The sequence below is a fragment of the Argentina silus genome, assembly GCF_951799395.1.
Source record: "Argentina silus genome assembly, chromosome: 3".
Taxonomy (NCBI): domain Eukaryota; kingdom Metazoa; phylum Chordata; class Actinopteri; order Argentiniformes; family Argentinidae; genus Argentina; species Argentina silus.
In genome coordinates this window covers 27,418,654-27,431,773 of record NC_139657.1, presented here as the reverse complement: position 1 = coordinate 27,431,773, position 13,120 = coordinate 27,418,654, and the positions used below count along the sequence as shown (strand labels likewise).

Sequence of the window (13,120 nt, the reverse complement as noted above, 5' to 3'; positions counted from 1 at the left end):
CATTTTCCTCAAGCACCCTCTGATACAATACAAAATTCAAAGTGGATTCTATGATGGTGAGCTGACCAGGCCCTGCTGCAGAAAAGCAGCTCCAAACCATGACATTTCCACCCCCATGCTTCACAGTTGGTATGAGGTTCTTGTTCTCAAATGCTGTCTTGGTTTTGCGCCAAACATGTTTACTCTTACTGTGCCCAAATAGTTCAACTTTGGATTCATCTGTCCAAAGCACATTGTTCCAGAAGTTCTGGTCTTTCTCTAGGTGTTCTCTGGCAAACTTTAGTCTTGCCCTGATGTTTTTTTTTGACAGCAGGGGTTTCCTCCTTGCACACCTCCCATGTAATGCAAACTTGTTCAGTCTCTTTCTTATGGTGGATGCATGTACTTTGACATCAATTGTGGCAAGAGATACCTGTAGGTCTCGTGATGACATTCTGGGATTGTTGGAGACTTCTTTAAGCATCTTTCGGTCAGCTCTTATGCTGAACTTGCTTGGGCGGCCTGACCTGGCCATGTTGGTGGTGGTTTTAAATGTTCTCCACTTGTAAATTATTTTCCGGACAGTGGAATGGCCAATTTCGAATAGTTTGGAGATCTTTTTATATCCCTTCCCAGACTCATATGCATCTACAATTTTTCTTCTGAAGGCCTCAGAGAGCTCTTTTGATCTCGCCATGGTGATGCAACTCACTTCAACAATCAAGAGCAAACCAAACTAAATATCTGAGGCTTAAATAGGACAGGCTCCTCCAAAATCCTCTGTAACGATGTTCTAATCATTTGCACCTGATGTGGTGCTCTTTATTATAATTTTAGGCATTTTAAGTGGAACTAAATGTGGGGGTGTCCTAACTTTTTCCTCACAAGAAGATTGCATTTCTATTAATTACATTTTACCAATAATGTTTTAAATAATTTGTTTCAGTTGTATTTGTTTAGTTATATTACCTCAATTTTTCAATATTGTTCAAATGAATATCAAATGTCCATATGTTTGAATATGTTGAAGAAGACAAAGGTTTTCATAGGGTGTCCTAATTTTTTCTCATGACTGTATTGTATATTTAGAATATGCTGCATCACAGCTGAGAGCCTCATATTGGCCTTATAATTATTGAGTTTTCTACAGTATAATATAGTATATATAATATGCTATTGTTTTATGAGCTCACTGGGCTACAATTAGCTTGAGCCAATAATGCAGAACAGAGTAAAAAACTACCTAACAATTCAGAATACGCTACTTGTTTTGTACCTTGCCTTTAACAATGGGCTTATAAGACAATGGTGATTCAAACCAGAGTTGTAGTACAGTCTGAAAATGCATTGCACATCATGCAAATAGTTGCAATATGCAATTCCCATTCGATTACAGTGCTCTGCGGAAGTAATGGGACAGTGAAATATTTTTTCTTCTTTTGGGTCTACACCCAAAAAGTTTGGATTTTAAATCAAACAATTAACTGTGAAGTAATTGTTTGATTTAAAATCCAAAGCATAGAATCAATACTAGACATTGACAGCTCTCTTATGCCTGTACAAATGATGTGACAGAACACACCTGACTTACCAGAAACACCTGTCAAGCCAATTAATTGTCTCATTACTTTTGGGTACCCTGAAATAGGGGGACTATGCATAAAACATGTTGTAATTTCTGATTGGTGAAACCCATATGTACATAAACATCATCAAATAAAAGCTAATAATCACTATTTTGACCTCATAGTAATTGTTTGATTTCAAATCCAAACTGAGTGTAGAGCCAAAAGAAAAAATGCTTCATTGACCCATTACTTATGCAGGGCACTGTATGTCTCATTGTATCTATTAGAAACATTGCAGTTAAGATGGCCAACTTTGCTCATTTTGTGGCACTTTTTTGTACATGCAAATTTGAGCCCAATGAATATTCATCTACTCAACTTCATTGCCATTCGATAAGCTCTAGCATCCTTGTTCTTACCTTCTGTCGCACCTCTGAGAAGGAGTTGCCATATTTCTCCTGCAGGTAACGGTAGTCAAAGTTGGGGAATGGGGAGGGTGCGGGGAACGTACCAGACCTCCACAGCTTCCAGAGGTTTACTCCAGCCACACACAACAACACCAGGAACCCAGCCAGGTAGACCCCAACCTCCCAAGCAGGAGGGTTACGTACCACTAAGGAACAAGGGACAGAAACTATACTCACAACACATTATTGATAACACTTAGCTTGTTAAAGGCTCACTCCTGTAAAATGCCAACTCTTCGTTAATGGAAGGAGGTCTCTGACTGACATGATTTAACGTTTGATTTATGCTTTTATTGAGTTTCCTTAAGTTTAATTATGTTTTTCTGCAGTTATAATATCAGGTGTGCAAATACTTTCAGTAGCCATGATGTTCTACGACAAATTTAAACTGAAGATATGTACCTGGAAATATGGTCCCTTTGGCTTAGTTCCAAATCTCAACTGTAAACGTCTCCTACAGCAAAAGCTCATAAGCCATGATGTTGGTTTCCCAACTTGCCTTTACCAGTTTGTTGGAGTGGGGTGATGTAGTTTTTATCTTCTACTTACAGGCGTCAACAAAAAACGTTTTAAAATTTGTCAAGACTTTCAATACTGGCTCTTCCTTGAGGCATGTCCAAACTGGTAGAATAGGGTTAGGGTCTACTAACACAATGTTTATGCAGGAAGTCACTTGCTTAAGGTCATCTTGCTGGGTCTACCTCTAAAGGAGCAAGATGTAACTTTAAGAAGTTCTAAATGCCCATAATACATCTGTAGCAAGAGGAGATGGAGAATTGGTGGGAGAAATGGAACATTAAACAATATAGTTTTGGTCTCATTTCAAAGTATGGTGTCAAGTTCGAGCACTGGAAAAAACATGCCATTTTACCCTTGGGGCATATGCAGAAAAGCAGAAAACATACACCTGAACCTTCAAAAGACAATGGTAATAATGAGTCATTACAATACAGTAACACTCCACATAAATAATGACATACTGCAATAAGGTGACAATACTGACACCGTAAAAACAAGTCTCACATTATGAAACATACTAAAACAAAAAACGCCTTCCTTTGTCGCACTAAAAACACATTTCATATTTTGACTTAAAAGAGACGTATTCAATTGTTGCTGCTGTCTCTCTCTCAAGAAGAATTACTTCTAAGGAGTGCCTAAAGCTGACAGTTTTATCTTTCTTTTTCAAAGCAAGAGACAGAGAAATTCTGGAACAGGTTGGCCATGTGTGGGTGTCAGGAATACTCACATTTTAGAATATTCTTTTAAATCTCAGATAAAGTTGTGAACGGCATTCTGACAGGAATGAACTAGGCTGAGGGGGTTGTGTGAGGACACACGCACACACACACAGGCAGACACACACACACACATACACACACTTCCCAGTGGCTATGCAGTGTGTGACCAAGCAGAATCAGTATGGGGGTGGCATTGCTGTCACAGACACTCACCACTAAGATGGTAGTCCGATATATCCCTGCCCTGCGCTGAGGACATCGTGCAGCTGCCGGCCTGAAATCAGAAACAACTCAGTTGGAAATTTGGTAACAGCACATGTTAACTACCAGTTAATAATGCATTAATACGGCATTATAGTTTTACCAATACATACTGTAGTGTATCATAAGACTTACTATAAGCATTCAGAACTATCCATATATCCTTCATACAGCAGATGCATAATGCTGATCTTTTACATAGGGATTCATCTTGGCTTCAGTGCTTAAAGATGGGCTGCTTTGGCTGACTTCGCCTTGATTTTTCTCCTCCTTTTCAAAAAATGCAATGGTTTGATGGACCAGCCAATGCCTGAACATTTCTCAGGTTGAATCGGGACATCACAATCACCACCAATCACGTTCTGTTCTCTGAAAATAGCTAAACTGAACCATGAAAATACTGGGTTTATGTCCAAAGTTATAGTTCTTACACCTTTAAGTCAATTTTGGGGCTAGAATTAATGTATATGACCACTGCCAAGGCCACTTTTGGGTTTGATGTTTTCAACCGGAAAAGGTGGGTTTTTGCTTCAGTTCCTCTTGAGTGATTTGCCATAGTTATTATTACAGTTATATCATTATTAATACCTCATCATACCTATAGTTATTATTACAGTGACCTAATTCCAAATAACATGTGTGGTCAGTCATGTCCAGTCAGTCCAACACAACTTTCATTTCAAGCTCATGTCATAAAGTCACAAGCATGACTTTGAAGTTTCCATATGCATAGCAGCAAATGAATCTGTATGACACATTATTTTCGACAAGCATTATAACATAAATCTATAAAGAAGAAAATAGAGAAATAAGGTCAATATTTACAAATGTTAGAAATTAAAAAACTTAAATAAAGGATTCAGCAAAGAGTAAGATAGAGAGAATTAAAGTCATAAGTGACCGGACATTAATTTAGGTTCAGCGCTGAGAGAGACTGATATTTTCATTTCCATTATAAAATGGAATAGCACAGGTTCACGAGGACAATGAGATGGTTGGATTCGAATGATCAGTTACACAGGATAAAACAAGGTCAACTGTGTGATGCCGGCCTTGGATGAGCCTTGGACCAGACACATGTTGAACCAAACCAATTGAGTCAGTTATAGAGAGGAATGTCTCGCAAAGCGGATCCGCATAATTGTGTATGGTAGAAAATACCTAAAATAATAGCTTAATCTACAACAAAGGTGGAATAGAGGGGCAGGAGATTATTACTACTGGATAATCATCCATGGATTAGTGGATTAATAATGGTCGCTTCCATACACAAAATAGCTTTACCATCTCTTCCCAGGAAAAGTGCTACAACATATTTTGTACCACTATTTTCAGAGTTAACAGCATAAAGTAGCCTGAGTATTATGACTCCCCCCCCCCCCCCCGCTTCTCCACCCCTCCTTCTTTGGAAGCTCCCTCCATCACCTAGACTGTATGGCTTGGAAGTAAACTGGAACATTATACTAATTACATAGAAAAAGGTGGGGGGGGGGGGGGGGGGGGGCAGAAATCACTCAATTCTGCCGAGCGGTTTGTAAACCCAGGGCGGCCCAATTAAATTGCCTGGCGCAGTGCAGCCCCAGTGACAGCTGCTGAGATGCCATTAGTACGGGCCCTAGCAGAGAGAGACAACCAGCCCACAGCCCCAGATCTTCGGCCTCAGTCTTTCAGTCCTCCAGCCCTTTTACCTTTACCCTCCCCCAGCTCAAACCTCAAGCCCTGCATTTCCCCCTGCTCCAGCCCCTACCCCAACCCACAGCCTTGTACCACAGTCACAGCAGCCAGCTCTAGCCCCAGTCCCCCCCTAGAAAGAAATAGGGACAAAGAAAGTAAGAACGAAAGCTGTGTGAGCTTAAAGTTCTCTCTTCTTTAGCAAAATAGAGAGAGAAGAGGAGAGGAGAGAGAAGGAGAGAGAGCGCAAAAGAGAGAGAGGTGGCAATATAGAATAGAGGGTATCCACACAAACATTGTTCAGTGTATTGATAGCGTGCATAGCTCCCAATTGTACTGCCATAGTGACCTGGTCATGCCCTTTGAATTGATTGGAATAATGAGTATTGATTCCGTCAACTGACATGATGGCGGCTCACTGTCCAAGACTGTTTCTTGAAAGCAAGTGGTCTGAGAGACTTCACTAAGCTGCCAGCCTGGTCAATGTGACTAAAAAGGTACAATCCGTACAAAATCTTCTACTCTACATGAGGTAGAATCTGCATCTTCAACCTATTTTTTCTGAATCCCCTAATCCTCATCATTTCATAGTGAATATTCTGTTATGCCAGTTGATCCACGCATCATAAAGCCTACATAACATACAGTTGGGTTCAGCTTTACGTCATGCTCCAATGCTCCCTTGACTAAAATATTCTGAACATACTACCATGTCTCACCTAAAATGTTACCAATGAATAATGAACAGATCAGCTACAGTGTAAACATAATGGAAAAAGACCACAAGGATGATTCATTCAGGTTATGCACTCTTTTGCCTCAGGCAACATAACGGACAACCTCCACTCTCATGATCAGTCAGAGCTGAATGTGGTTGATGTGAAATGTTGATTTAATTGTGCACACTTGTCTCTTCCTCCCTCATTCCCTCCCCCCCTCTCTCTTTCTCTCCCTCCCTCCCTCCCTCTCTCTCTCTCTCCTCCTCTCTCCCCCCTCCCTCCCTCTCTCTCCCTCCCTCCCCCCCCTCTCTCTCCCTCCCTCTCTCTCTCTCTCCTCCTCTCTCCCCCCTCCCTCCCTCTCTCTCCCCCCCCTCTCTCTCCCTCCCTCTCTCTCCTCCTCTCTCCCCCCTCCCTCCTTCTCTCTCCCTCCCTCCATCTCTCTCTCTCTCTCTTTCTCTCTGTGTGGTGCTGTGACACATCGGCCTAGGGAGAGGGCCTGTGGAGAATAGAACAGTGCAGCCGGTGTGTGTGTGTGTGTGTGTGTGTGTGTGTGTGTGTTGGCACGTCTGCTAGGTGAGATCCCTGCCATGGTTAAGAGCCTTGATTGGCTCCTCTCTGGCTGGTGAGAGGGATGGCCATACAGCGCATAAGCAAACACACACACAGACACAACAACAAGACATCATTGAATAAAGTTGTATCTAATCTAATCTCAACAAACCGCACCTTTAGTGTGTGTGTGTGTGTGTGTGTGTGTGTGTGTTTACGCTTACATGTGTGAGTGCCTCTATTTGTTAGCATTTATGGGAATGGTTGTTGTGTGTGATATTGAATATGGAAATTGTATGTGCTGATCTAGTGTTTTACTCTACAGTGTTCTGTCTGGACTGTGTTCTACTGGACTATGTTCTGCCTGGACTGTGTTCTACTGGACTATGTTCTGCCTGGACTGTGGACAAATAAAAATGTCTTCTTCCCTTTATTGGTCAGCCTGCTAAAGCACCAGAGATCAATAATCATGCATGCAGCGCTTTCCACAAGGAGAGAGGGGGAGAGAGAGCAAAAGTGTGGGGAAGGAAGGTGGGGGGAGGGGAGGGGAGCGAGAGAGAGAGAGGGGGGGGGAGAGAAAGAGGGGAGTGAGTGAAAAGGGAGAGAGAAAAAAGAGAACGAGAGAGAGAGCGTGAGAAAGAGAGAGTAAGAAAGAGAGAGAGAGGCCGACTACAGCGAGTGTGCTCTGTCAGCTTCTCTCTCCTCACTCCCTGGCCCCGGCAACAACTCATAAATCAACATTGCTTTTAATCTCACCCAATGAGTCATAATAAAATTAACTGCCTTTGCTGCCACAGGGCCTAGGAAACGTGTGGCGGTGGCAAACTGCCTTCACTCTCTCTCACTCTCTCTTCTGAGTTCTGTCTGATGCCAGATAGGGTTCACTTTTGCCATCCGGTCCTTCTGACAGATTTTTCCTGTGCCTTTCTAAGTCAATAAGGCGACAGCGTGCCTTATACGCGAAGCCACCGTCTGAGGGTTTGGTCACCATGGTGTTTGAAATGTCACATGCTCTAGCCTCCAGCTCACCGTCAGTCACTGTCTCAAACACAACTCGACTCTCACTCCAGCACTCTTTTCAGAGAGCCTATGCAAACACAATCCAAAATGTATTCTTGAGCTTTATCTAGAGAGCATATCCGTACTTGGTATATATATGCTCTGGGCAGAGTGCAAGAAGGCATTTTGGAACACAGCCACTATCTGTTATCACGTTGATAGCGGTTGACTATGCAGCATCGCACAGTGGCGTCACCTTCAATGAGGCTTACAGTACTAACTCCCTTGCACCAGTGAATACTCAATCTTTGTTGGCTTAATGGTAGAGTCAGTGCTTCGTAGAGTACGGTGTGTGATGTGAGATCAAATCCAGCCTCTGGCAGACAAAGCTCGACTTTTACATTTACAGTAGGAGCAATATGAAAAAAAAGGACCACAGTTAAGTGTGCGTGTGATGCATTTTTACAACCAAGCACTGCATCAAAATGTATTGTGTGTGTGTGTGTGTGTGTGTGTGTGTGTGTGTGTGTCCGACTATGCTGTCCAGGTAAGACACAGGAGCTGAGTGTTTCCAACAGATTATGATGGGAGTGTGTGGGTGGTGGTGTGAAGAATGGCCAAGCTGACAGGAGGATTCCTGGAGGCCCCAACAGCATGTAGGCAGGTGAACAATGCAGCAGGACAGTGACATTCAAACAGTATTTCACTCAAACAGTAATTTCATTTTTAGAACTGAGTGATTTCAAGAAGTTCTCAAGCCATTAGAGTGCTGTAGATGTCACCTTAATTATACACATGGGAGAACTGAGCAGCCAACAGCATAGTGCTGTACTGAGTAGCCTACAGTATAGTACTATTAAGTAGTGTAGTCTGTAGACTATGAAGTTGAGTAGACAAGTAGGCCTAACATGGCTTTGACATTTTTTATTTTATTTTGAAGGGTATATGTGTTGCCATAAAATCCCAATGTTAACTTCCAGTTCAACTAAGAAGGCCTTCCATTCAGAGTCTTCTCAGCTTTGAAATTGAATCATTGCTTTGGCTTTTACACCCACAAAACCAGTCAACCTCAGCCTCACCAAGCCTTCTCAGAGACATATACTGACTGGAAATTAAGACATTGGAAATGAAGGCATTGCATCAAATCGTCATGCTCATCATCTACAGCATATCAGAGGCTAATAATATCTTCAAGACGCCAAGGTAGCATTGCCAACACTAACGTCATAGGTGTCTCTGACGCCCGAAGCCCACGACTATCTCACAAGTTGTCAGGGAGTGGGTTGTTGTTGAGATGACTCATTTCTAGCTTGTATATCAACAACATACACCACAACTTTCTAGAGACGGGTGAGACGGCTGCTCTGAGGGGAAGAGGTGCTGAAAGGACAGCTCCAGCTGAAACGTAAAACAGCTCCAGTTGAAACGTACCAGTACAGCGCATCCATAGACTATCCCTGACTCGACGCCTGGGTGTGAATGTTTGTGAGAATTTTTCAAAAATATTTGTAAACTGTAGCATACATGTTGCCAGCATGCAACTCTTGTCCACACTCCTCACACTCCTTTATTGACGTATTTCGCAGGCTTCGTTGAGGCACTGTAATTCAAATACATGTTTTATCGGCCGATTATTGCTGAGAGAATCACAGAATGGCATTGGATCTCTGCCGGGACTATAATCCATCAATTAGGAACCCACAAAGGCGTAATGCTCTATACTGAAGTTAATCATGTTACTGCCGAGATACAAGCCAATCCAAAGACTATGCAGGGTTTAGAAAACAACTCTTGTCGCTACACACACTCGACTATAGGAAGCTTAAAGCCTCTCAGACCAACAGTTTGTATACTGAGACTCGGGGCAGGAGAGTGAGTGAGGCGGAGGTATACGGTCTTACCTAGAAGGAGTTTTCTTTTGGTGCAACGGGGAAGAGGGACACCTCCGCCGCGCTCTCCATCAAACGGCACCGGCTCCTGTTTTTCCGCGGGAAACACGATACACCCCTCCGGTTTCAACTAGGCTTCTCATACGTACTACTGTCCACAGCGATGTCCAAATCATGAGATGAGGGTGCTTCCCGTTAGAGGCGCCATGCTAGACCGCTGCTAGAAGCGTTTCTCTGGGAGCTGGCTCTCCCCCCCGACTGCAGAAGTAGTCCCACCCCTGCAATGCAACTTCCAGCTCTTGACCGGAACACACGGGAGCGCTCAATAGAAGACTACCGCGTTGCTTCGCGCAATAGAAGACTACCGCGTTGTTTCGCTCAGTAGAAGACTACCGCGTTGTCTCACTCAGTACAAGACTACCGCGTTGTCTCTCTTATGCAACGGACGCATTACTTCAGAAGCTCACATAGGCTCCACTGGTCGAATGTGATCCAGTCCTCATATTGTAGGGCAGACGGTATTTCTGAAATGTTCTGCCTTAAGAATCATAGCTTAGGGTTGGTTAGAGCTAATACATAATATATTTGTCCCGACAAAATAGAGTCAACTGAAAAGTGGGAGTGTTCTAGGCTATTTGGGTTCGGTTTGATGTTGTTATCCCAGGAGTAAGAACATAATGCTGATTTTAGTACGTTATATGAGTGTGTGTGTGTGTGTGTGTGTGTGTGTGTGTGTGTGTGTGTGTGTGTGCGTGTGTGTGCGTGTGCGTGTGTGCGCCAGAGAGAGAGAGAAATGTCACAAAAACTGCTAAGTGAAGCATATCACTAGGTCCTAGAGGAGAGGAGGGTAACCCCCCTCCGTCTTAACGCACTGTGTGGGGGTGGTCTGACTCAATAAATATGGATCCTGACCCACAACAATCACCATTGCCTTTTATTTGTCCAGTACTCCATACCATATGTAAGTAAGTGTACTGCAATTAAGTAAATGCATTTGTGAAATTATAATTCAATGATTTTTTATAGAAAACATAGTATATGGTTTAAGTGACCAAAACATGAACACATGAACTTACATGTGAAACAGGACATATAGGTGCCAAGGAGAGTCTTTATCTAGTGTGTTAGTATCTGCATGGGGACCTTAGTGGTAGCTACATGTGGACCTTCTATCATTGCCAGATCTTAGGCAAGTACACACAGTATGTTAAACTGTTTAAGTACTGAAGGAGATTTATTGAATGTGAATAAATGTGAAACACCTCCACAACCATAAGTGATTATTCAAGCCAAACATACAGTAGCCATGCATAGAGAACCAACACCTTCTTTGGAAATCAACTGTCTGGAATAACGGGTTCAAAAGTAAAATGGATATCTTTTTCAATTGGGTCAACTATACTTTCATCACATCTCCTTGCTTTCACCACCAACCACTACCGAGGTATGTAACCTAAAATGAAGCTTAAGAATCAAAATATAGGGGAGGGAGGAAGAGAGGTGCAATATGTAGCTTCTTCCCCTTGAAAATGTCACTAAATAACCATTCTGAATCATTACTTATGATTCATTGGCAGTCTGTGACAGTATTCGCACCTGCCCAAGACCCTCCCCTTCTGCCTGAATTTGCTTTTCCAAAATGTTCGGGACATTTCTGTGAATCTACCACTTGCTGTGGTCGTGTAACCTGCGACTTGTACGTGTGTGGCTCATTGGCAACCTACTGTACTGCCTGGAGCCGCAAGCATTTCTCAGAGCTGGAAGCCGACCTAAGCATCGGAAGCCTTTGTGTAGAAATACGTTTGCAACATGTATTCTGATGATTTTTCCTAAACGTCCTGTTTGACATTACAGACTTGGCTGAGTTTTGTTTGGGGAATGAGGGGATTTGTTTGAAACTTGGGGTTTAGCGAATGTGAGGTCTCCGCTGGCTGGCTCATTTCCGTGTTCATGTTTTCGCGAACATTTCCAAACTTAATAACGACTACATTTCAACCACATTGGTCCTTTGCTAGTTTGCGATTCCCATTGCAGTAAAAAGAGGATGCAATCCTGCAGATGGTGCCTTTAAAAATTTAATCTGGAATAGATTCTCACATTTTGAATGAACATCATTTTAATTAACATTTTTCCAATGTTTTGAAGCTATACAGTCTTTGTTTACAATTACATTGTTTACAAACAATGGAGTGAAACAAGCTTATATTTTGGGTTCCTGTGGGGTTAGAGTTGAACTAAGCTCATGAGGCATTTATAAGTTCTATTCTTCAAAAATCAATGATTATTCAGTTAAAAGTCCAAAAATGTGCAGTGCTCTGTGCACATAATGGGACAGTGAAGTATTTGGATTTGAAGCAATTACTAGGTTAAAGTTTAGATTAGGTTAAAGGTTAAAGTTTAGGTTATTAGATTTTATTTGATGGTATTTGTGTACATATTGGTTTCACCATTCAGAAATGACATCATTGAACATACATAGTCCCCCTATTTCATGGCACCAAAAGTAATGGGACAGATTCATATAATGTCCAAATTAAGCATTCATGTTTAGTATTTGGTTGACAATCCTTAATAACTGCCTGCGACCCATTGACCCCCACCAGATGCTGGGTATCTTCTCTGGTGATGTTCTGCCAGGCCTGTACTGCTGTCATCTTCAGTTGTTGTTTGTTTTGAGATAAGAAAATGAAATGCATGTTCAATTGAATGGATTTAACTTCAGACACTTCAGAATACATTCTGCTTCTGCCGTCAGCAGTAACATCATAAATTAAGACAAGTTAGCCAGTTCTAGTGGCAGATATACACGTCCAAACCACAGCACCCCCTCCACCATGTTTCACAGATGATGTAGTATGCTGTAAATCTTGGGCAGATCCTCCAAACTTTCATCATCTATTCATCAAGACCTTTTTCCAGACCTCTGCAGGCTTTTTAGGTACTTTTTAGCAAACTGTAACCTGACCTTTTTGAGGATAAATAGTGGTTTGCACCTTGCTGTGAAGCCTCTGTACTGTAGTTCGGCTGGTGACATATTCTGCGGATGGTAGTCCCTGATACATTCACACCTACCTCCTAGAGAGTGTTCCTGATCTGTGGGACAATTGTTTTGGGGGTTTTCTTAATTATGGTGAGCATCCTTCGGTCATACACTGTAGAAGTCTTCCTCATGTTGACAGACACCAATAGCAGACGCAAAGCTTAGAATCAATACTAGACATTGACAGCTGATGTACAAAAATATCCTCAAATAAAGTATTGTACTCTACTTTAACCTCATATTAATTGTTTGATTTCAAATCCAAACTGGAGTGTAGAGCCAAAAGAAGAAATTCCCATTATCCCATGTCCCATTATCAGAATCAGAAAAAGTATATTTGCACATACAGGAAATTGACTTGGTGAGGTTGGTGCATGGGACATAAAAAACAATATATAAGCAAAAATATTACAAAATAGCTAAATATTAACAAAATAGCAATACCAAATTTACAAAATAGAACAATAAAACAATAAATTTGTAGGCTGTGCGAGGCTAAGTGGTAATGAGGTTTGAGGCTGTGAAATGGGTATGGGGCATGTACACCATAAATTAGAATAATTTTAAATAAATATGAATTACACTGTCAGTGCATTGTGTGTGTGTGACAGGGTGGGGTGGGGGGGGATGGAAGTCCCAGTGTAAGTGGAACTGTTCAGGTGGCGCGAGGTGAGGTGCAGAGGGAGAAGAGTAGAGGAGAGAGCACACAGCCTTGTGTGGCTCCAGTGCTAATGGTC

At 42.1% G+C, this 13,120-nt stretch overlaps 1 protein-coding gene across 1 annotated transcript in view; it reads right to left on the bottom strand.

The window, feature by feature from the left end:
* syt12 (synaptotagmin XII) overlaps nt 1-3,514 on the bottom strand; it is a gene marked incomplete at its 5' end in the record, with an annotated part of 13,445 nt that extends 9,931 nt beyond the window's left edge. The window contains 2 exons of the mRNA XM_083666028.1: nt 1,967-2,160; nt 3,469-3,514. Coding sequence (XP_083522154.1) covers nt 1,967-2,160; nt 3,469-3,514 — 240 coding nt within the window. The remainder of the gene's footprint in view (nt 1-1,966; nt 2,161-3,468) is intronic.
* Between the last annotated feature and the right edge of the window lie 9,606 nt (nt 3,515-13,120).